This window comes from Oncorhynchus gorbuscha, unplaced genomic scaffold, assembly GCF_021184085.1.
Source record: "Oncorhynchus gorbuscha isolate QuinsamMale2020 ecotype Even-year unplaced genomic scaffold, OgorEven_v1.0 Un_scaffold_1846, whole genome shotgun sequence".
Taxonomy (NCBI): Eukaryota; Metazoa; Chordata; class Actinopteri; order Salmoniformes; family Salmonidae; genus Oncorhynchus; species Oncorhynchus gorbuscha.
Window position 1 is genome coordinate 83663 of NW_025746513.1, and position 21820 is coordinate 105482.

The 21820-nt window shown below is 42.3% G+C and overlaps 1 protein-coding gene and 1 pseudogene across 1 annotated transcript; one reads left to right on the forward strand and one right to left on the reverse strand.

Moving 5' to 3' along the window:
- Nucleotides 1-4578: 4578 nt before the first annotated feature.
- LOC124024419 lies at nucleotides 4579-10380 on the reverse strand (annotated as a pseudogene).
- A 5392-nt stretch (nucleotides 10381-15772) lies between these two features.
- Nucleotides 15773-21571, forward strand: LOC124024417 (transmembrane channel-like protein 6; the record flags this gene model as incomplete). The annotated part of the gene is made up of 9 exons (XM_046338317.1): nucleotides 15773-15791; nucleotides 15928-16002; nucleotides 16803-16958; nucleotides 18490-18598; nucleotides 18778-18853; nucleotides 19011-19268; nucleotides 19668-19870; nucleotides 20270-20414; nucleotides 21425-21571. Coding segments are annotated over exons 1-9 (1188 nt in total), but the record flags the coding sequence as incomplete, so codon positions are not given.
- Nucleotides 21572-21820: the final 249 nt, after the last annotated feature.

A 21820-nucleotide genomic window follows, 5' to 3' on the forward strand; every position in this document is an offset into this window, starting at 1 on the left:
TGCTACCAAGACAATGACAATAGCAGTTAGCAAGACAGCAAAAATAGACCTGGGAGCAGGCTATATTACTCAAATAGGTTACCTGCGGAGTGTTGACTGGTAAACCCACAGTGGAAGTCTGAAATGCATGGACTATAACATGTTTTATATCGTTATAATAGGTCTATGTTGTTATCCACCCACTCTGATCATCCATTTGAATGGTCTTTGTGTAATTTTAAAGACTTTATGATATGTTTCCCTGCACACCAATGCACTTTAAAGTAATTGCCCATTGTGTCTAGATGTCTATTAAATTTGACTCATAATTAATTCCAATATGAGTATGTAAAAAAATAGTATGTTAAAAAGCAGCTTTTCTGTTTTTGAATGGTGTGGGCGTATGCTGCGCATTAAAAATATTCACATGAGTAGACTGCTGATTGGCCAGCTATATGATCCTCTATTTTTTCCTCAGCTCGGGGATATGAACTTGCAACCTTTCGGTTACTAGTCCAATGCTCTAACCACTAGGCTCCAACGCTCTGACCACTAGGCTACCCTGCCGCCCCATATAATGGACTTTGGCACTACAAAGGTTATATGTCATTAAAGGACACATGTGTCAAGACAATAAATGGTCCACAGTGACTGCTGTTGGGCAGGGGTTGCAGAATGAGCATAGACGAACTGTTTTCTGTCTTTCAACTGAGCATACCATGTGATGGTACCTGCTGCTAGCAAATTCAGGGGTAGCCCTGACCGGGACTCGAACTCGGGTCCAGCTAGTCAATAATTTAGCTGTTAGGCCAAGTGATCCGAACCTCTTGACAATGTTGCCAGGTGATTAACCTCGGGTAGCAACATTGTGGGAAGCATCCCAGCTGTCTAGAGACTACTAGGTGACAGGTTAAGGTCACTATAATAGGTCTCTAGGCCTAGTTGTTTCAAGTTATTTTTGATTGCAATAGTTTATGCATTTTAATTGTTTTGAATATGTTATGCTGTAGATAAATGGTGTTGAACGACAATATTCACATACAAGCAGTCACTATTCAAAGTAGGCCTATCTTCCTACTGATGTATGACCTTGTCTTTTACATCCCGCAGTTATAAATGACAAGACTAGATACTGCTTCTACCTACAGTGCTGTGTGATCATGTGGTTGGTTTATAATGGGTTTTACAGCAGTGTTAGACTGGCAGACTTCCACTGGCATTGCGCCTGTATGTCCCCCCTTTGCTGTTTTAACAGCCTCCACTCTTCTGGGAAGGCTTTCCACTAGATGTTGGAACATTGCTGTTATAACAGCCTCCACTCTCCTGGGAAGGCTTTCCACTAAATGTTGGAACATTGCTGTTATAACAGCCTCCACTCTTCTGGGAAGGCTTTCCACTAGATTTTGGAACATTGCTGTAATAACAGCCTCCACTCTTCTGGGAAGGCTTTCCACTAGATGTTGGAACATTGCTGTTATAACAGCCTCCACTCTTCTGGGAAGGCTTTCCACTAGATGTTGGAACATTGCTGTAATAACAGCCTCCACTCTTCTGGGAAGGCTTTCCACTAGATGTTGGAACATTGCTGCGGGGACTTGCTTCCATTCAGCCACAAGAGCATTAGTGAGGTCGGGCACTTAGGCCTGGCTCGCAGTCAGAGTTCCAATTCATCCCAAAGGTGTTCAATGGGGTTGAGTTAGTGTTCTCCTGACCCAGATTTGTCCTTCGGGCTGCCAGATGGTGAGGCGTCGAATGGCGATGAGCTTTACACAACTCCAGCTGACACTTGGCATTGCACATGGTGATCTTAGGCTTGTGTGCGTCTGCTCGGCCATGGAATCCCAATCCATGAAGCTCCTGACTAACAGTTATTGTGCTGACATTGCTTCCATAGGCAGTTTGGAACTTGGTGTGGAGTTTTGCAACCAGAACGGACAATTTTTACACACTATGTGCTTAAAAATACCACTTCCAGCTGAGCCGTGCTCCTAGATGATTCCACTTCACAGTAACAGCACTTACAGTTGACAGGGACAGCTCTGACAGGGCAGAGATTTGACAACTGACTTGTTGGAATGGTTGCATCCTATGACGGTGCAAGTTGAAAGTCACTGAGCTCTTCAGTAAGGCCAATCAACTGCCAATGTTATATACACCTGTCAGCAGCAGGTATGGCTGAAATAGACGAATCCACTCATTTGAAGGTGTCCACGTACCTTTATGTATATATATATATATATATATATATATATATATATATATATATAGTGCATTTTAAAACATGCTAACTCGAGCCCCCATCATCACACTACTGACAGATTAGTGAGTAGGCCTAATTCGAACATGAAAAGGGGAAGTACATTGTGACAACATATGAGTGCTCCCGTTTAACTAGGATATGCTCTAGAATTGTCGGATAATATTAAATAAAGGCGACACGAAGCTTCGTGGATGCGCAACTGTTACAAATAATGTTAGAACGATACTCACTACAAGTGATATGCCGCCAAATAACAGTCCGATAATGATTTGATTGGCGACAACACCGCTTCGTTTAAATCTAGGATACAGTGTTTAGTCTCCATCGTTTGCATCATTGGGGAAACCATGGGCTACTTCCTTGTTCAGTGACAGTATAAAATAAGTCCCGCCCAGGCAACGAAATCTACCTAGCCTACGAATTGAACAGTATTCTGGATTACTATGCGCTGCTTGCGTAAACTGTTTGTTGTTGTTTGTAACGTTGAAACATATCTAATATGTGACTTTCATTGCAATGCAGGTGCAACAGCACATCTGAAATCATTTGCCGTGTTCGAGAGGATAAAAAAACGTAATGTATCAGGGTAAAGAGTGACTGACTGATCAGTAGTTATTTATGATGCAAGGTTTCTTGTCGATCAGTCAGTCTTAATCGCATGCAATGTCGAACAAGCTCTTGTCCATGATAGCAGTAACGGTGCAAGGCTTCAAATACCACACACTATGTTAGTAGTGAAAGGTTCCTGGCATTGGCATACATTGAAAAATTGACAAGAGTCATGGGATGTTTATGTTGCACAATGTCTGTGTTTTCAGTAAACTCCGCGTCCAATGTGAAACATAATAACTAGAGGTGACACACAGGGCCCACCCAGAGAGAGAGAGAGCACAAATAGCCTTACTAGTTATAGTTGTAAATCTTATCTACTTTTCACCGGCTCCTTTACTCTCCCTCCTTAGCGGCTGCTCAAATATTTGCCTTTGGAATACACCCTTCTTAAAAAAAGGGCCAGTCTCCAAACAGGAAAAGCCTTTATTTGGCAAAGGTTCGGTTGGTGGTGTAGTAGGCTTTTATAAGGCACTTTGTGCAACAGACTGCAAAGCTCAGTGCAATCTTGAAACCCAAGAAAGAGGGCATAATAATTGGTGAGATCACTTCATCAGAGATAACGTAAATAAATGAGCTTATACCAAAGATATACCAAGAACAAAGGCAGAACCATATGTCGTTTTTGATGAAGGTTCTTACTCTGGTACTGTATGGAATTCATTGTCATGCCCAGCAGGATTAAAAGGCATAGGTCATTTACAAAACAATTTCAATCTAATATCACAACGCTGCCTGAGAAAGACTAGTAGTCAAAACACATTGCAGTTGTGTGTCCTAATGTAGTATGCTGACTGCTCCCATATGTATTATTTTGTAATTATATTTTGTTAATAGTTCACTAGTTTATTGAAATGTACTGGCAGCCTACTCATTTTCTTTCAATGGAATACCATTACAATTACAATTCAATATACTGTATATATTACCTACTTTGTATGTTGTCTACCTCACTTGCTTTGGCAATGTTAACACATGTTTCCCATGCCAATAAAGCCCTTGAATTGAATTGGTATTTTGTTAAACTCATCTATGAGAATTCTGATATGAGTTTGTCTGAAAAGGTGTGTGTCATGGACAAGAACACACCAGAAGTGAATAAAACCGTTCTCAGGCACGTTCGGAATAGGAGGTAGGTAGGAGACAAACAAGTTGAGGAGAGGGCGTTCCTGATACTAAACACACACCCTCGTTACCAGATATATTACAGACTGGTTTGAAACTACAATAAAGATCAAATGAAAGGGTTAACATGACTTGGGAGCATGTACTACAAATGACAGAAAGATAACGTGTTATCCAATTTACCCCCAAAAATGTTCTGCTGGTTTCCCAGACCAAGATTAATAAACCTATTCCTGGATGAAAATCTACTTGCAATGGAGCTTTTCCATTAAGCGTGAGTTTCAGTCCAGAAGTAGGTTTAAACTGGGTACAGGAAATAGGCTCTGAGTGAGTTCAGTGGTGGTTTTTAAAAGCACTGATATACAGTAGTCGTTAAAGGTAGCATTTTTCAGACAGTGCACCCATTATTGGGACAAATAAAAGTATGGGGCGGCAGGGTAGCCTAGTGGTTAGAGCGTTGGACTAGTAACCGAAAGGTTGCAAGTTTGAATCCCGAGCTGACAAGGTACAAATCTGTCATTCTGCCCCTGAACAGGCAGTTAACCCACTGTTCCTAGGCCGTCATTGAAAATAAGAATTTGTTCTTAACTGACTTGCCAAGTAAAATAAAGGTAAAATAAAAAATGGGTTTGCAGAGAAAAACAAAAACAGTCTTCGTTTGTCAATAACTTAGCAATACATTTGATTTCTAGATATATGGCAATAAGTTCTGATATCCTGGGCTGGCTAGATCATTGAAATTATCAAAAGGTATTTGTATATGCACTATACCATATAACTGGATTAGGCAGCATAGAAAATACAGTGTGTCCATAGCATAGCATAGCATCATTATTTGCAATACAAAGCAATGTTCCCAGCGACAGCGACATATGTTTCAGTGGTTTGATCTGAACTTCAGTGTCCACATGACTGCATTACATATGTTACAAGACAAACAGTGCAGAGAACAACAGAAAGAACATATGACAGTTACCTCAAGTGGTGATGACACTCTGAATCTCACATTTTTACATGGCATTCTAGGTTTTACCCTAGTAACAGTTTTCCTTAGATTCTACCTGAAGCTCAGCTCAGGCACTCTAGTTGTATGTATAAAAATGCAGCAAAATATCCATTCACAACCTAAACTACAATATGAATACCAACTGAAATCATGTCAACACACCCTTCATTATGTAAGCGCAACACCTGCTAAGACTTAAACAGTTAGGTGAAAGGAGAGGACCAGTGGAGTGCTGAGATCAGTCCACATAGCTGAGGCAACATAGCCTGGTCCCAGATCGTTTGTGTTTGGCATGACCGTAGGAGTTGGCAAGACAGCACAGACAGATCTGGGACCAGGCTACAGGCACCAATGGCAACTTAAAAACTCAAACCCCCCCCAAATCTGGTCAATGGTCCAGTCCCTCAGTAAGACGGGGGCTGGTATGGTGCTGGATGCTCTTGGTTTTGGGGGGTGAAAGGGGACTGCTGGTAGCCCTCTGGCCCACTGGTGGGAGTACGGGGGATAGGCGGAGGTGGATGGGTAAGGAGTGCTGTTGTCATAGGCTGGGTCTGTGTAGCCCTGGTCAAGGTCACTCACTCCTTGGCGATATCTTGTATAAGCAAATGTAGTCAATAGAGCCTGTGAGAGGAAATATATTGGTAAATACGTTTTTTTAAATCCCATAACACGTGTCACAAAGTGCTTATACAGAAACCCAGCCTAAAACCCCAAACAGCAAGCAATGCAGATGTAGAGCATTATGTGTATGTTGTAATTACTGACAGAGAGTGTTATGTGTAAGATAAGTAGAAGATCCTAGAATGCCTGGTGCGCTGGCGCTTGCAAACTTGATTTAGAAAACATCTAGCTGGACAAGAGACAGAGCCTCATCAGTGATTAGCCTCTCCCCATCTGTAGTTATATGTGAATATGGGTCTGAAATTCTATGCTACACTATCTATATACATTTCAAATTATATAGCTGCATTATCACTGTTAATATGTACATGTATTCTCCTTTCCTTATAGAACCACAAAGATTACTTCTATGTGTGTGTGTGTGTGGTGGTGACCAAGAGATATAAATACTCTGAAAAGGACACATCTGCCTTGTTCTTGCCTAACAGCCTGTAGCAAGTCAGAACGCTAACAATCAGCATTAATTACTAGCGGGTTAGGGCATTCACTGTCGACCGCTCAGACCAGCTGCAGCTAGCAGTTTCAAATATTTACATGCCAGTTGAGAGAAAGAGAGACAAAAAGAGAGAGAGAGAGAGAGAGAGAGAGAGAAAGACTGACTCACCCAAGTGACAATGGAGAAGAAGGAGAAGGCCACTACGGCTCGGGCGGCGTCGACAGGGATGCCTGCTACTTCGGTGGTGTGAGACCACTGATTGGTCAGGACACAGAAGCAGATGAACCAGAACAACGTCCACACTCCTGACAGAGGAGGGAAAGTCAAGTTTATGGTAACATTTCCTACAAATTCCCTCTTCCTAATGCATTATAAGTGCATTCCTAACACCATATGAGCAACTACACTGTGAGTGTAGTTATAGATGTTTATAAGCAGTGCACCTTTAGTACCTAACTTGTTAAGTATAGTGAATTGTACATGACATAAGGCATTATAAACCTGCTTGTAATGCATTGTAAGGTCCTGTAGCTCAGTTGGTAGAGCATGGCGCTTGTAACGCCAGGGTAGTGGGTTCGATCCCCGGGACCACCCATACGTAGAATGTATGCACACATGACTGTAAGTCGCTTTGGATAAAAGCGTCTGCTAAATGGCATATATTATATTATATTATAGGAAGCTATTCATATGAAGTGTTGCCAATATTATCGTGAAAAATCTGTCCATAAGTTCTGGGTGCCAAACTACAGCCTTACAGATTTAGCATTGGAGTATCACAAACAAATGTTTTCCCCCTAACCAGAGAAGACCAGGTCAGCAGTGACAATGTTCTTCCTCTCTTTGGCGTTGCTGATCTGAGGGAAGTAGGCGTCCAGTATGATGAAGACGACGCAGGCGAGAAAGGCCAAAAAATTCCAATACCCACTCCGAAGCCACATGCGCTGTCATTCCTGTTGAACATGCATTTGGTGTCAGGCAGGAGTGAAGGGTTGACATAGCCTTCTCCAGTGATGGTGGCAAACACCACTATGGAAAAGATCTGAAGAGACAACAACATGTCGGTTAGAACACCTTGGGGTCCGTCCGTTATCATATTATCACATAGGCCTGTTACCATATTATCACATAGGCCTGTTATCATATTATCACATAGGCCTGTTATCCTAGGCCTTTATCATATTATCACATGTTATCATATTATCACATAGGCCTGTTATCATATTATCACATAGGCCTGTTATCATATTATCACATAGGCCTGTTATCATATTATCACATAGGCCTGTTATCATATTATCACATAGGCCTGTTATCATATTATCACATAGGCCTGTTATCATATTATCACATAGGCCTGTTATCATATTATCACATAGGCCTGTTATCATATTATCACATCCTGTTATCATAGGCTGTTATCATATTATCATAGAAGACTGTTATCATATTATCACATAGGCCTGTTATCATAGAAGACTGTTATCATATCATAGAAGACTGTTATCACATAGGCCTGTTATCATAGGCTGTTATCATATTATCACATAGTTATCATATTATCACATAGGCCTGTTATCATATTATCACATAGGCCTGTTATCATAGAAGACTGTTATCATATTATCATAGAAGACTGTTATCATATTATCATATATTATCACATAGGCCTGTTATCATATTATCACATAGGCCACATAGGCCTGTTATCATAGAAGGCCTGTTATCATATTATCACATAGGCCTTTATCATATTATCACATAGGCTGTTATCATATCATCACATAGGCCTGTTATCATATTATCACATAGGCCTGTTATCATATTATCACATAGGCCTGTTATCATATTATCACATAGGTCTGTTATCATATTATCACATAGGCATGTTATCATAGAAGACTGTTATCATATTATCACATAGGCCTGTTATCATAGAAGACTGTTATCATATTATCACATAGGCCTGTTATCATAGAATACTGTTATCATATGATCACATAGGCCTGTTATGATATAAGACAGGTGTAACTGTTATCATATTATCACATAGGCCTGTTATCCATCAGAGACATACACATAGGCCTGTTATGATATAAGACTGTCATATTATCACATAGGCCTGTTATCATAGAATACTGTTATCATATGATCAACTGTTATGATATAAGACAGGTGTAACACAGTGTTAGACAACCTGTAACCAATCACGAGGACATACAGTACGTCCTGGGGGAAAAAACATGAAAGGTAATATGTCTGGAGGGATGCGTAACGGTAGAGGATAACTTCAAGGGGAGCGTGTTCAAGTTTTATTGTCACATGCACAAGTACAGTGAAATGCTTAACTTTCAAACCATTGTGTATGTTTGGTATGATTTCAGGGGTTGACTCGTAGTGGATGTGGACAGCCTTATGAAGCCGACCCGTAGTGGATGTGGACAGCCTTATGAAGCCGACCCGTAGTGGATGTGGACAGCCTTATTAAGCCGACCCGTATTGGATGTGGACAGCCTTATGAAGCCGACCCGTAGTGGATGTGGACAGCCTTATGAAGCCGACCCGTAGTGGATGTGGACAGCCTTATGAAGCCGACCCGTAGTGGATGTGGACAGCCTTATGAAGCCGACCCGTATTGGATGTGGACAGCCTTATGAAGCCGACCCGTAGTGGATGTGGACAGCCTTATGAAGCCGACCTGTAGTGGATGTGGACAGCCTTATGAAGCCGACCTGTAGTGGATGTGGACAGCCTTATGAAGCCGACCTGTAGTGGATGTGGACAGCCTTATGAAGCCGACCTGTAGTGGATGTGGACAGCCCACACCCACCCACTACTCTATCAACCACAAAATGTGCATTCTATTGGAATTCCCATTGAAACCCTTTGGACAGCTATAGCAGTGTGTGGGTGAAATGTGTGGGCTCACTCAGTTTAGCGCAACGCTGATTGGTTATTATTTTAATGGTATCAAGGGAAGCCAAATGCTTGCTGGCTTCCCTTGCATTCAATGCTACAGGCGGCAACAATGTCATGCTCCTTTTGACCATACAGCATCAGATAGATAGTGCTCCTCTGTCTCCTGTATGTGTAGCCTGTTTCACTCGATCGGATGCTTTCTCCGGTGAGACACATCAGCCACTTGCGAATTGAAGGAAAATTGTGAAACAGAGACACAAAAGATAAATGTATCTTTTTTCTGGATCAATTTTTGGGTTGCCTGGGGCAAGTGAACTGAGCAGTTGCAAGTTGCGTTGAGCTTGCTCCTCGGTCACCCCGTTGGGGTTTTAAGTGAAAACAACCAAACTGGGGCCCCATGACCTGTATCCCATGATGATTTCCGATTGGTATCCAATGGGACTTTTCCATAAGGGCGTCAGCTTTTGGTTAGCTAGCTCAGTGCATCCAAGATCTCTTCTTGGCATTGAAGTGTAATGCAACATCAATGAACATGTTTTTCCCCATTAAACTAAACATATTGTCCATCTTATAATAATATTAGATGGTTGCATGCAAACAAATTGTCATCACAGCTATCCTTGCAGAACTTTTACAGGGGTACGGAAGTTGATGGGATGACCGTGTGGTGGATCTGTCAGACTGACAGTTGATCAGATAGTAGCTAAACAAACCTCTTCCACGTCATGCCAGCGAGCTAAAGTTACAGCAGCAAGCTACTAACATCTGTAGCTCAAAAGCTGGCCGTTGGCAGGCTTACAACTACCATTCATCAACAGTTGGCAAAAAGCTTAGTTGGGTTGACACAGCTAAACTGGCCACGAGTAAAAGTTCCCTACTAGAACACATCTGGATAGCCTGTTAGCTAGCATTAGCCAAGTGTCATTCGCAACTTTTCCACAACATCACAAACTAGAAAACAGGTCAACAACTCTTTCATGTTGTCTTCTTGCCTTGATGCGCAAAGCTTTTCCATAAATAGAAAATACAACTGTGATGTGCACTGTAGTTAAACAGACAGCTAGCTATGGTTGCTAGCTAACGTTAGCTACTTCAAAAGTTTCCTAAGATAACACGCTTAGCTGGCTGTCAACCTAGAGTAAATCACTCACCCAGCTCAAGATGCGGACTATGGTTTGAGGTTGTTTAACAAAGCTCATAAAATCGAAGTCACCTCCGGACAGCGAGGCCCCATAGGCACCAGATTCCATTTTTTATATATATTTTTTTATGCCGATTAATATGTCCCAACTTCAGCTAGAAAATGACTATGCGCAGGTCTCATTTGTGAGGTTTTGTTTTCACTCTCATTTCCTGAAGAGTTAAAGAACCGCCCCGGACAATGACCACGTCATCTCTAGGAGTACTGCTACTCTCACAGTAACCTTATGGCCATAGTGTTCAGTATTGTCACATTATCACACATTTTCAAAGGGTTTGTACAAAATCAATAAGCATCTTTCCTCTCTCTATGTGGCTGTGTCTCCTTACACACACCCCATTGTGTACACAATGGCTTGTATCTTTATTAACTTGTTATCAACTTCATTTTCACAAGCTTTGAGAATAATAGATAGGCTTATGTAGCCTAGTGGCTGACATTATGGTGTAGAAGAGAGGAAGATAAAGTATAATTCTGGCTATAGTGTATAATATATAATTCATCGTTATTGTCAAGGCTATAGCTCATCATCAAGGCAGTGTTTGCAATTAAACCCCTAGGAACAACCACCTTCCATAGGCTATGATGGTGGCATCCACAGGAGGTTGGTGGCACCTTAATTGTGGAGGACAGGCTCATGGTAATGGCTGGAGCAGAGTTGGTGGAATGGTATCAAATACATCCAGCACATGGTTTCCATGGTTTCCATGTGTTTGATGCCATTCCATTTACTCCGTTCCAGACATTATTATGGTCTGTCCTTCCCTCAGCAGCCTCAACTGGCCTCCCAATCAGCATGCTACCTTTTGATTGGGACACAGGCTGTGTAATGTGCTTTGGACATGAAAACATTGCACATTGACCACCAAATAGAAAACATTTATTGGTGTTGTTGTGAGGTCTGCATATCACTGTTATTCACGTCAATATTTTAGATTCTCTAATATCGTCTCAAACAACTGCCATCATATCCCACTAAACTTCATTCATAATGTAGGTTTACCACTAGAGGGCAGCAGAAGCACACACAAGGCATTCCTGCTGTGAGAGACAGACCGTTTATTATGAATTATATATTCACTTCATTTTATTCTTTAGTGATGTGCCAATGCATTTTAGTTGTGCACCACTGTAATGCAGGATTGCAATTAGAATGTTACATTGACTTACAAAATGTATTCAAACTGTCTAGAATAAACTTGACATTCATTTGGAAATATTTTATTAACGTTTTCGAAACTTTTCGCATAATGAACACACCTCTAATGAGGAGAATGTATTTAATTGGTTGAATCTGCGCCAGAGAAAGCCGCTCGAGCTTAAAGTTGATTGGTGATTTGGGGCTGTGCAGTCTTGAAAAAATGAAGTCTTCAGAAATGGTGAGGGGTAGAACATACAGTCTTATGCATCAACCTATTCAGTTTGAAGTTATTTTTTGCAGTTACAATACATATGCAGTTTTTCTAAGTCGTAGGCTACTGCCTATAAATAATGATTCAGAAGTTTATTGTATTGACTGGTGTTGTTTCTATTGTGTTTCCATCTGGAAACCTGTGGAAATGGAACTAACACTGAATCAATTCACAGCTGTTAATTAGTGGAGGCTGTTGGGAACAGTTATAGGAGGACGGGCTCTGTGTAATGGCTGGAATGGAGTTATTGGAACGAACTCAAACATGAGGTTTCCATATGTTTCATACTGTTTCAATGATTCCATTCCAGTCATTACAATGAGCTGTCATCTTATAGCTCCTCCTACCAGCCTCCACTGCTGTCAATCACTTAGAAACTCTGCATGAATTTATTTAATACATTTTGTTGGATAGCTTTATATAAAATCCAAAGGTATTCCAGAAACTAGTTATTAGAAATATACATACTGTATTGTTGTTTTTCTTTAGTAAAATGAACTCAACTAGATCCAAGAGGGAGCTTAAAGGGGCAGTAAGCAATTGCTACATACATTTTTGCAGAATAGAACTTAAATGCCTCATGGGCTTAGTTCAACTGTAATACCCCGTCAGAACCCGAAAGCTTCTTTTACTCTGTTTGTAAATGAATTAAATGTAAACAATGTATGCTTACAACAATAATGTTGATATAATGGATGGTCAGTCCTTGATTGTTTTATTTTCTTTAACCTCCACAAGTTCCTCTGAATTCCTGTTGAAGAAGTTCCTGATAACATGTGAACATGGCACATTGTCTGTGGTGAGGATCTTTGGGAGGATGGAGGACGGAGGAAGCAGTACACTAGTGGTCTGTGGGAGGAACCACTTCCTCTATAGTCTTCTTTTGATTGTGACACAACCCTTCCGTCAGTCTTTTCTTCTTCATATTTTGGGTTTGGTAGATAATGAGTTGAGAGTGTAAGTTGGTCAGACAAAGTCCTAACTCCTAAACCCACCCACTAAGAGCTCCTAATAGTTCCCTCTCCTGGGAGCTGGAAGACAAGACTGGGACGATGCACTAACTACAGTATATACCGCAACAGTACCTCTGTTCCACCAATCCTGTCTTCTTGGTGTGCTCCCTATGCTTCTGTCTGTGATTGGAAAAGGGTAAGTCCATGATCCAGACAGACAGGTGTGGCCCCACAGAGTGAAGACCAGGAGGATGGCATACAGTGTGGACTTCAATCTGAGACCTATAATGGAGCTTGAATTAGAGTAAGTTGCTCTTTACTCTCATCTCTCTGTTAATGGTGGGATGTTTAAGTAGAGCTGTGTTTTGTAGCCCAGGTCTGTCCACAGTTGCATATTCTGCAGGAGATACTGCACTATTGTGTGTGCTTTGTTGTTCCTCGTTGTTAGTTCTAGTTTCACAAACACTCTCTCTGTCTGGTTGTACATAGTTGGTGCATAGGACATCATTAGTTTGGAATAGGTCAAGGTTTAATCTCAGTTAACCCAGAACAACATTATTGCGTAATTTGGTCAGATGCTGGATGATGGTACCATTTCCGTTTATGCAGTCTGTTCACGTGAGATTAGTCAAGGTCTAAACATCCCATTCGAAAGCTCCTTTAACGCTGTCCAGCTACTGTATGGTTGTAAGGGAAGGGAACACTGCCGCTCTCTAACCAAGGTTGATTTGAGGAGCAAACTGAAGCAAAGAGCTTTTGGAGGACAGTGGAAGTTGATAAAAAAAAAGTGCTTCTATATTGCAGTGACATATTAGTTTCTCCCAGACTGTCTAGTGTTTGTTTAGTGAATGTTATTCTCAAAGACAATCTTGTTTAAAATATATAGCTCCATTATCTGTTCTACATACATTACACGTGGTTTTAGTAGTTAAAGTGTACACATAATTTTTTACAGAAATGATTTTCTTTTGATTTATTTTATTTTTATTTCACCTTTTATTTAACCAGGTAGGCCAGTTGAAAACAAGTTCTCTTTTACAACTGCGACCTGGCCAAGATAAAGCAAAGCAGTGCGACTAAAACAACACAGACTTACACATAAACAAACGTACAGTCAATAACACAATAGAAAAAAATAATAGAAGAATCTATGTGCAGTGTGTGCAAATGTAGAAGATTAGGGAGGTAGGCAATAAATAGGCCATAGAGGCAAAATAATCACAACTTAGCATTAATACTAGAGTGATAGATGTAAAGATGATGATGTGCAAGTAGAGATACTGGGGTGCAAGAGGGTAAGTAATAATATGGGGATGAGGTAGTTGGGTGTGCTATTTACAGATTGGCTGTGTACAGGTACAGTGATCGGTAAGCTGCTCTGACAGCTGATTCTTAAAGTTCGAGAGGGAGATGTAAGACTCCAGTTTCAGAGATTTTTGCAATTCGTTCCAGTCATTGGTAGCAGAGAACTGGAAGGAAAGGCGGCCAAAGTAAGTGATGACTTTGGGGATGACCAGTGAGATATACCTGCTGGAGTGCCTGCTACAGTTTGGTGTTGCTATGGTGATCAGTGAGCTGAGATAAGGCGGGGCTTTACCTAGCAGAGCCTTGTAGATGACCTGGAGCCAGTGGGTTTGGCGGCGGATATGTAGCGAGGGCCAGCCAACGAGAGCATACAGGTCGCAGTGGTGGGTAGTATATGGGGCTTTGGTGACAAAACGGTTGGCACTATGATAGGCTCCATCAAATTTACTGAGTAGAGTGTTTGGGGCTATTTTGTAAATGACATCGCCGAAGTCAAGGATCTGTAGTATAGTCAGTTATATGAGGGTATGTTTGGCAGAATTAGTGAAGGAGGTGTTTGTTTTGCGAAGTAGGAAGCAGATTCTAGATTAAATTTTGGATTGGAGATGTTTAATGTGAGTGGAAGGACAGTTTTCAATCTAACCAGACTCCTAGGTATTTGTAGTTGTCCACATATTCTAAGTCAGAACCGTCTAGAGTAGTGATGCTAGTCAGGCGGGCGGGTGCGGGCAGCGATCGGTTGAAGAGCATGTGCTTAGTTTTACTAGCATTTAGAAGCAGTTATTTGTCCTCTGGTCTGTTTCTCTCTTTTGGATATGTTCCAGTGACCCCAGTTGCCTTGGCAACATTGGAGCCTTTGTTCTATTAATCATTGTCCTGAGAATAGGAAATCATAACATCGACAAGCACTGGCTATTTTTTCCTCAATCGTTGCATAATTCATATTGAATGTGTTTTTATATGTAGATAAAACCAAGAATAAGGGAAAGGTGGATACCTAGTCAGTTGTCCAACTTAAATGTGTCTTCCGCATTTACCACAACCCCTCTGAATCAGAGAGGTGCGGGGGAATAGTGGGTTAACTGTCTTGCTCAGGGGCAGAATGACAGGTTTTTACCTTGTCGGCTCGGGGATTCGATCCAGCAACCTTCCGGTTACTGGCCCAACGCTCTAACCACTAGAATAACACTGCTGTGTGTGTGCATTTGTTTACGCATTTACAAGTATCTGTCCATTCATCTGTACAGCTATCTGTTGATGCATGCACATGTACCATAGCCCTCTGTCTGGTATAAACCTCTTCTATTCCATTGCTCAACGTTCACCAGGAGTCTTAGGGGTGATGATACGGCCCAGGACTCTATAACGGGAACAGGTCTGGAGAGTGGCAGTCGTGAAACCCTGGAAATGGAGGTCCTTACAACAGAAGGCAGAGGTACTTCTCTATGTGGTTGTATCCCAAGTGGCACCCTATTCCCTATGGGCCCTGGTCAAAAGTAGTGCACTATGTGGGCAATCGGTTGCCTTTTAGGACGTAGCCAGCTTGTTACAAGTGAATGTTTTCCAGTGAACTGATATGCTCATTGAGGTGAGGACTGATATCTTCTAACTCCCTGATAACCACTACATCCATAACAGTGTTAGCCTGGTCCCATACTGTGCTGTAGCCAACTTGTCTTTATCATTGCCATGCCTACATGTATGACAAAGAACATAATACACAGAGGAGTTGGATAAAGCACAAGCAGACTACCACCAGGGTCATGTTCATTAGGCACCAAATGTAACAAAACTGAATGAAACAAGGAGAGGCTACTTGGACTTGTTCAATAAGAAATGTTTGCAGTTGAAACATTTTTAAAAATAATTGTCCATTGCATGCCCTAATGAACACGACCAAGGCCAGTACAGTGTGTCTTACTGAATATATTTTATCATCTGATTAATCATATTCAATCATATGTTCCCCACAGATAGGCTGGCCAGCCAGATGAGTGATGTCAGAGAGCGGGCAGATGAGAGGAGTGAGGAATCCATACAGACCAACCTCTGGTCAGGAAGTGCTGGTCTACCGCCACCCTGAGGGTCCTGTCCTCCATGCCCAGTCGCAGCATCGGTGAGACCATCCTTTCAGTCACAAGCCGGTTTGTTAACGGGGAAACCTCAGGGTTGTGTTTAATAGACACAGAAGGGAAGAAAACGGCTTGAAACCGTGAGGTACTTCCTGAATTTGTTCAAATAAATGCTTGTTTTCGTTTGACGTTGCAAACGGTTTTGCCACGTTGTGCTCTAATGAACAAGACCCAGGTCAAAGGCTTTTGTGTGACTCATAAAGAGACTATGGGTGATATTTTGAGAGCATACAAAAATGTTGCAGTTCCTCTTGTATCTGCCCTGTTACCCATGTGGATCAGTTGGTAGAGCATAGCACACAGGGTTGTGTGTTTGATTCCTACCGGGAATCAGTATGAAAACGTATTCACTCACTACTGTAAGTCGCTCTGGATAAGTGTAAACGCACCACACACATTTTAAATATGTACAATGGTTCGGAAATCTACATCTATGTGGATGGTCAAAATGGGGGTCTAAGAACATGAATAAGTCATTAGATGAGTTTCCTGTCTCTTGTCTTACTGTGTCAGAAGTTTCAGAAAACTACTGGAGGAGAATATGGCCTACGCAAAAGTCACTGACCTCACAAGTGGTTGACATTTGAATAAACTGCTGGGGTGTATTCATTAGTGCACACCGTAGTGAACCATGTATGCTGTGCAACAGAATACTTAATGGACAAGTTCAGGTTAGACAAATGTTTCGGCCATTTGTTTCCGTTTAGTTCCTAGTGAATACACCCAGGTAGTAAATGTCATCTTCCTCCTTTTAAACCTCAGGAAATGGTCTCTCCTCACTCAGGGCAGCAGAGTCGTCTTGAAATCATCTCCCAGTGCAACATCCGTTCTACTCAGCTGCGCAGGTACCACCGCCAGACCCAAGACGTTTCCCTCTCCTCCAGACCTAGTATCCGTGGCTATGGGATCGAGGCAGACTCTGAGGATGTCTGTGAGGAAGGTGAATCCCAAACCCACTTCACCATCCACCCCTGAAGGCAATAGTCTTTCACCAGCTTTGAGGGGCCTTCTACCACCCTCACTACAGACACAGGACAATGTGTATGGCATTTGAAACCAGACAGTTTTAGAACTTTTAGATCAACCTTTGAACAGAGTGAACATTCCCTGACTGTCCCTCCGCTGAGAGTCAGTGTCTGTTTTGTGTGCTCTGCTGAGATGGGCTGTACCAACAAGAATGACTCCGCTGTTAAAAGTTAAAGATATCAAGGTTTGGTTAGAAAATGTTATACTGAACAAAAATATAAATCAACATGCAGCAATTTCAAAGATTTTACTGAGTAACAGTTCATATAAAGAAATCAGTCAATTGAAATGCATTTAATTCGGCCCTAATCTATGGATTTCATGACTGGGAACCACGGTAGGGGCGTGGCTCAGAAAACCAGTCAGTATCTGGTGTGACCACCATTTGCATCATGCAGTGTGACACATCTCCTTCACATAGAGTTGATCAGGCTGTTGACTGTGGCCTGTGGAATGTTGTCCCACTCTTCAATGTCTGCGAAGTTGCTGGATATTGGCGGGAGCTGGAACACACTGTCGTACATGTCAATCCAGAGCATCCCAAACATGCTCAATGGGTGAAATGTCTGAGTATGCAGGCCATGGAACAATTGGGACATGTACAGCGTCCAGGAATTGTGTACAGATCCATGCGATATGGGGCTGTGCATTATCATGCTGAAACGTGATGGATGAATGGCATGACAATGGGCCTCAGGATCCCGTCACGATATCTCTGTGCATTCAAATTGCCATCGATAAAATGCAATTGTTTGTTGTCCATAGCTTATGTCTGCCCATACCATAGCCCCACCGCGACCATGGGGCACTCCGTTCACAACGTTGAAATCAACAAAACGCTTTCCCTCACATCTGCCATCTGCCTGGTACTGTTGAAACCGGGATACATCCGTAAAGAGCACACTTTTCCAGCATGCGAGTGGCCATCGAAGGTGAGCATTAGTCCACTGAAGTCTGTTACGATGCCAAACTGCAGTCTGGTCAAGACCCTGGTGAGGACAACGAGCACACAGATGTTTTCTGACAGTTTGAGCAGAAATTCTTCAGTTGTTCAAACCCACAGTTTCATCAGCTGTCGGTGTGGTTGGTCTCAGATGAGACCAGTTTCATTCTGCAGATGAAGAAGCCGGATGTGGAGGTCCTGTGGTTTTGTGGCTTTTGTGGTTACATGTGATCTGTGGTTGAGGCCGGTTGGACCTACTGACAAATTCTCTAAAACAATGTTGGAGGCGGCTTATGGTAGAGAAATGAACATTAAATTATCTGGCAACATCTCTGTTGGACATTTCTGCAGTCAGCATGCCAGTTGTATGCTCTCTTAATAGCCAGGCAAATACAAGCCTGTCTCTTATATTTGTGGTTGTGTTCAGTGATTGAAGCAAATAAATGCCTGGGCTATTAAATTGAAGTTTTATGGTATCCTATTAACTTTGTGTGGATTACAGAGACCAAGAGACAGGAGCTGGTCAACAATCTTCAGAGTCTGTCGGCCGGTGACCGTGTGCGTATGCTGCGTGCCACGCCCCTTAGTCTGGCTGAGAAGACTAAACTGAGGTGCCATATTCTCTTCATTGTTTGTAATTGATTATCTTAATTGTTCCAGGACACCATTTGCTTTACATGATGCCAATGTAAAGTTTGACAAACAAATTACACGAAAGCTACTTAAACCCTTCTCTCTCATCATTGCTGAATCTTCAAAGACCCCTTTTACAGTCAACATCTCTCCTTAGGAAACTTGTATTCAGTGACAGAGTTGGACAGTCCCTCTTGAGCAGCCAGGTTCCCTGCTGTAGCCTCCTTAAGCGAGTGAGTATAACCAAGCTATCACTAGCATAAAACATGCTGTTGGCAATTTCACGACTATCATTCAGATGTCAAATCTGAGGAAAGTGCTCCAATCCTGACGTTAATCTCTGCACAGAGATGTTAGGCATGAAAGTTACTCTGCGTCCTGTGTCCACAGGCTTTGTATCACATCTGGTTCGGATGTCTCTTCATCCTCAGTTCCCTGCAGTTGTGGCAGGTGGCTTTGAAGAGGCTGGGTGGCCGCTTTGGCACTGGTGTGCTCTCCTACTTTCTCTTCATCAGGACTCTTCTGCTCTTCAACGTCTTTCTCTTCCTCATCAACGGCCTGTTCCTGGTCCTCCCCCAGGCCATCCACCCGCCCTTCACACCCCCCAGCTCCCACAGAGTCACAGGCCTGGAGCTGTTCACCGGCACGGTAAGATGAGGTTTATGATTGATTGGTTGATTATGTTCAGCCACAAGCTTTTGACCTTAATGTGATTCACTCTAAAGTTTAAACTCCACTGATCGTCCAGCGAAATGTCACCGATTGGTTAAGTTACAATTTCTAGCATGTACCAAAATCTCTGCTGTGTGCGGTGAAAGCACGACGTGGTTGTTGAGCCTCTACAGAGTACACCTAGTGGAGTGTAAATCCAGCCTACGCCAATAAAACAACTGCTGCTGACATACCTAGCTGACATACCTAGCTAAGTCACAATGCAATGCCCACCCATACAAATGTAAAGCACCAGCAAGAGCACTTCTATATCAAAACACTACATCAGTGTTGTCAGTCTGTTTCTGAAACCACATCACCTCTCTTCCTTCTCAGGGTTATCTCTCTAACTCTCTAATGTTTTATGGCTACTACACCAACTCCACCATCAACACCAGTTGTAGACCTGATGACGCCACCGCCGGGACTGGCTGCGGCACCACCAGTGACCCTCACATGATGGCCTACAACATTCCCTTAGCCTACTGCTTCACCATCGGCATAACATTCTTTATCACCGGCATCGTCCTCGTTTACAGGTTGAACAACCCTCTCAAACCTTTTGAAGTGCTGATATAGGATCAGATTATCATTTTTTAAGCTGCGTTCACACAGGCAGTCCAATTCTGATATTTTGCCCAATTATTGTCGAAAGATCTGATCTGATTGGTCAAAAGACCACTTACCAGCAAAATATCAGAATTGGGCTACTTGTGTAAACGCAGCCATTGATCATAACCTGAATATGACCCTGATCTATTCATTTGGAATCTCTTTGTTAGCCTGGTCCAAGATCTGTTTTGTGCTCTACAGCCAACTGCTATGGTCCGTGTTGGTGTGAAAATGCCCATAAGAGTTGGCAGGACAGATCTGTGACGTTTTTCTCCTTGTTGGTCTTTCATGGGAATAATAAAATGTTTTCATTGTACTTGTTTTAGCATGTCCAAGTCCTTTGGGAGGAGTTTCCGTGTGTTCAAGTCTCAGGGAAACATGGCCATAAAGGTCTTCTGCTCCTGGGATTTCAAAGTCAGCAAGAAGATGTCTGTCAGGCTGCAGTCGGAGAACATCACCACCCAGCTCAAGGTACGGGACAGGATCATGTTCATTAGGGCTCACAGTGAAAAAATAAAAATACAATTCCAGCCCAAAAACTCTAATAAGCATTTCTTATTGGACAAATCCAGGTAGTCCCTCCCTGTTTCTGTCTGTTTATTCCATTTTGTGCCTAATGAACACGACCCAGGGGTTTCAAACTCTAGTGCTGGAGAGCTAACGTCAACAGGTGTTCAAGGTTTTGCACAAGTCCATCACTAATACACCTTATTCAGCCAAATGTGGTCCATGATTCACTGACCGTTTTAGGTGTGATGAGCCATGATCATTTGTTTTAGGTGTGATGAGCCATGATCATTTGTTTTATGTGATGAGCCATTTGTTTTAGGTGTGATGAGCCATGATTATTTGTTTTAGGTGTGATGAGCATTTTTGTTTTAGGTGTGATGAGCCATGATCATTTGTTTTATTTGTTTTAGGTGTGATGAGCCATGATTATTTGTTTTAGGTGTGATGAGCCATGATTATTTGCTGATAATTTCAATAAGGCATGTTTGAATCAGGCATGTTAGTGATGGGCAGGAGCAAAATCCTGCGTTGACTATAACAAACAAAATAGAACAGATAGGATAGAGGCCTGATCAAGCTCATATTCTATGCTAAGTCAGAGGCTGAAGCCCACTTCCAGTCCGTCAATTTGCCTCTAATAGATCTGCGTATCTAAAGGACAACTGCTGGTATTGAAATACACACAGGATGTGGGTCTAGGTGTTTGTGGTGTAGCATGCCTATAGAAAGCTACATTCTTGCCCAGCGTCAACAGAAAATGAACCAGAATATGCAACCATTTTAAGATGTACTAATAAGACTAAGTTAGCTACAAGGAACTACATTATTATGCAGATTAAAATACTGACTGGGGAAGTTATTTTCAGTGTTGTAGTTTCACTGACTCTACATTCACTGTTTGGCTACTGATGAAAATGAGCTGTACTGTCCTTGTTGAATAAATAAATAAACTGTCTCTTCGTTCTTTCCAGGAGCTGTTGTCGGAGGTGAAAGGCGGAGAGGAGGTGAAGGGCAGGCTGTCTGGGATGGCGGTGCACCTGCTAGCATGGAGCATTTCTCTGGGGGGCACCTTCTTCTGTGCACTCGGCATCCACTGCTTTGCCAAGTACATGCACCTGGTTAGTGTGTGTGTGGGGGGGCTCGTATCACACCATAGAACACTATGCAAATCCAACCCCAGCTAAACTGTTGCACCTTTTTCATACTGCTGAGCCAAGCATGAGCTGTACTGCACTGGCCTGGTTAGGCATCCTCTATAGCTGCTGGAACTGTGCTGGAGAGGACAATGTGGAAAGAAAATGGGCTATACGGACCAGCACAGTACGGTTCAGGTTTGCACAATAGGGGTATTATTACTGCCAGAGTTT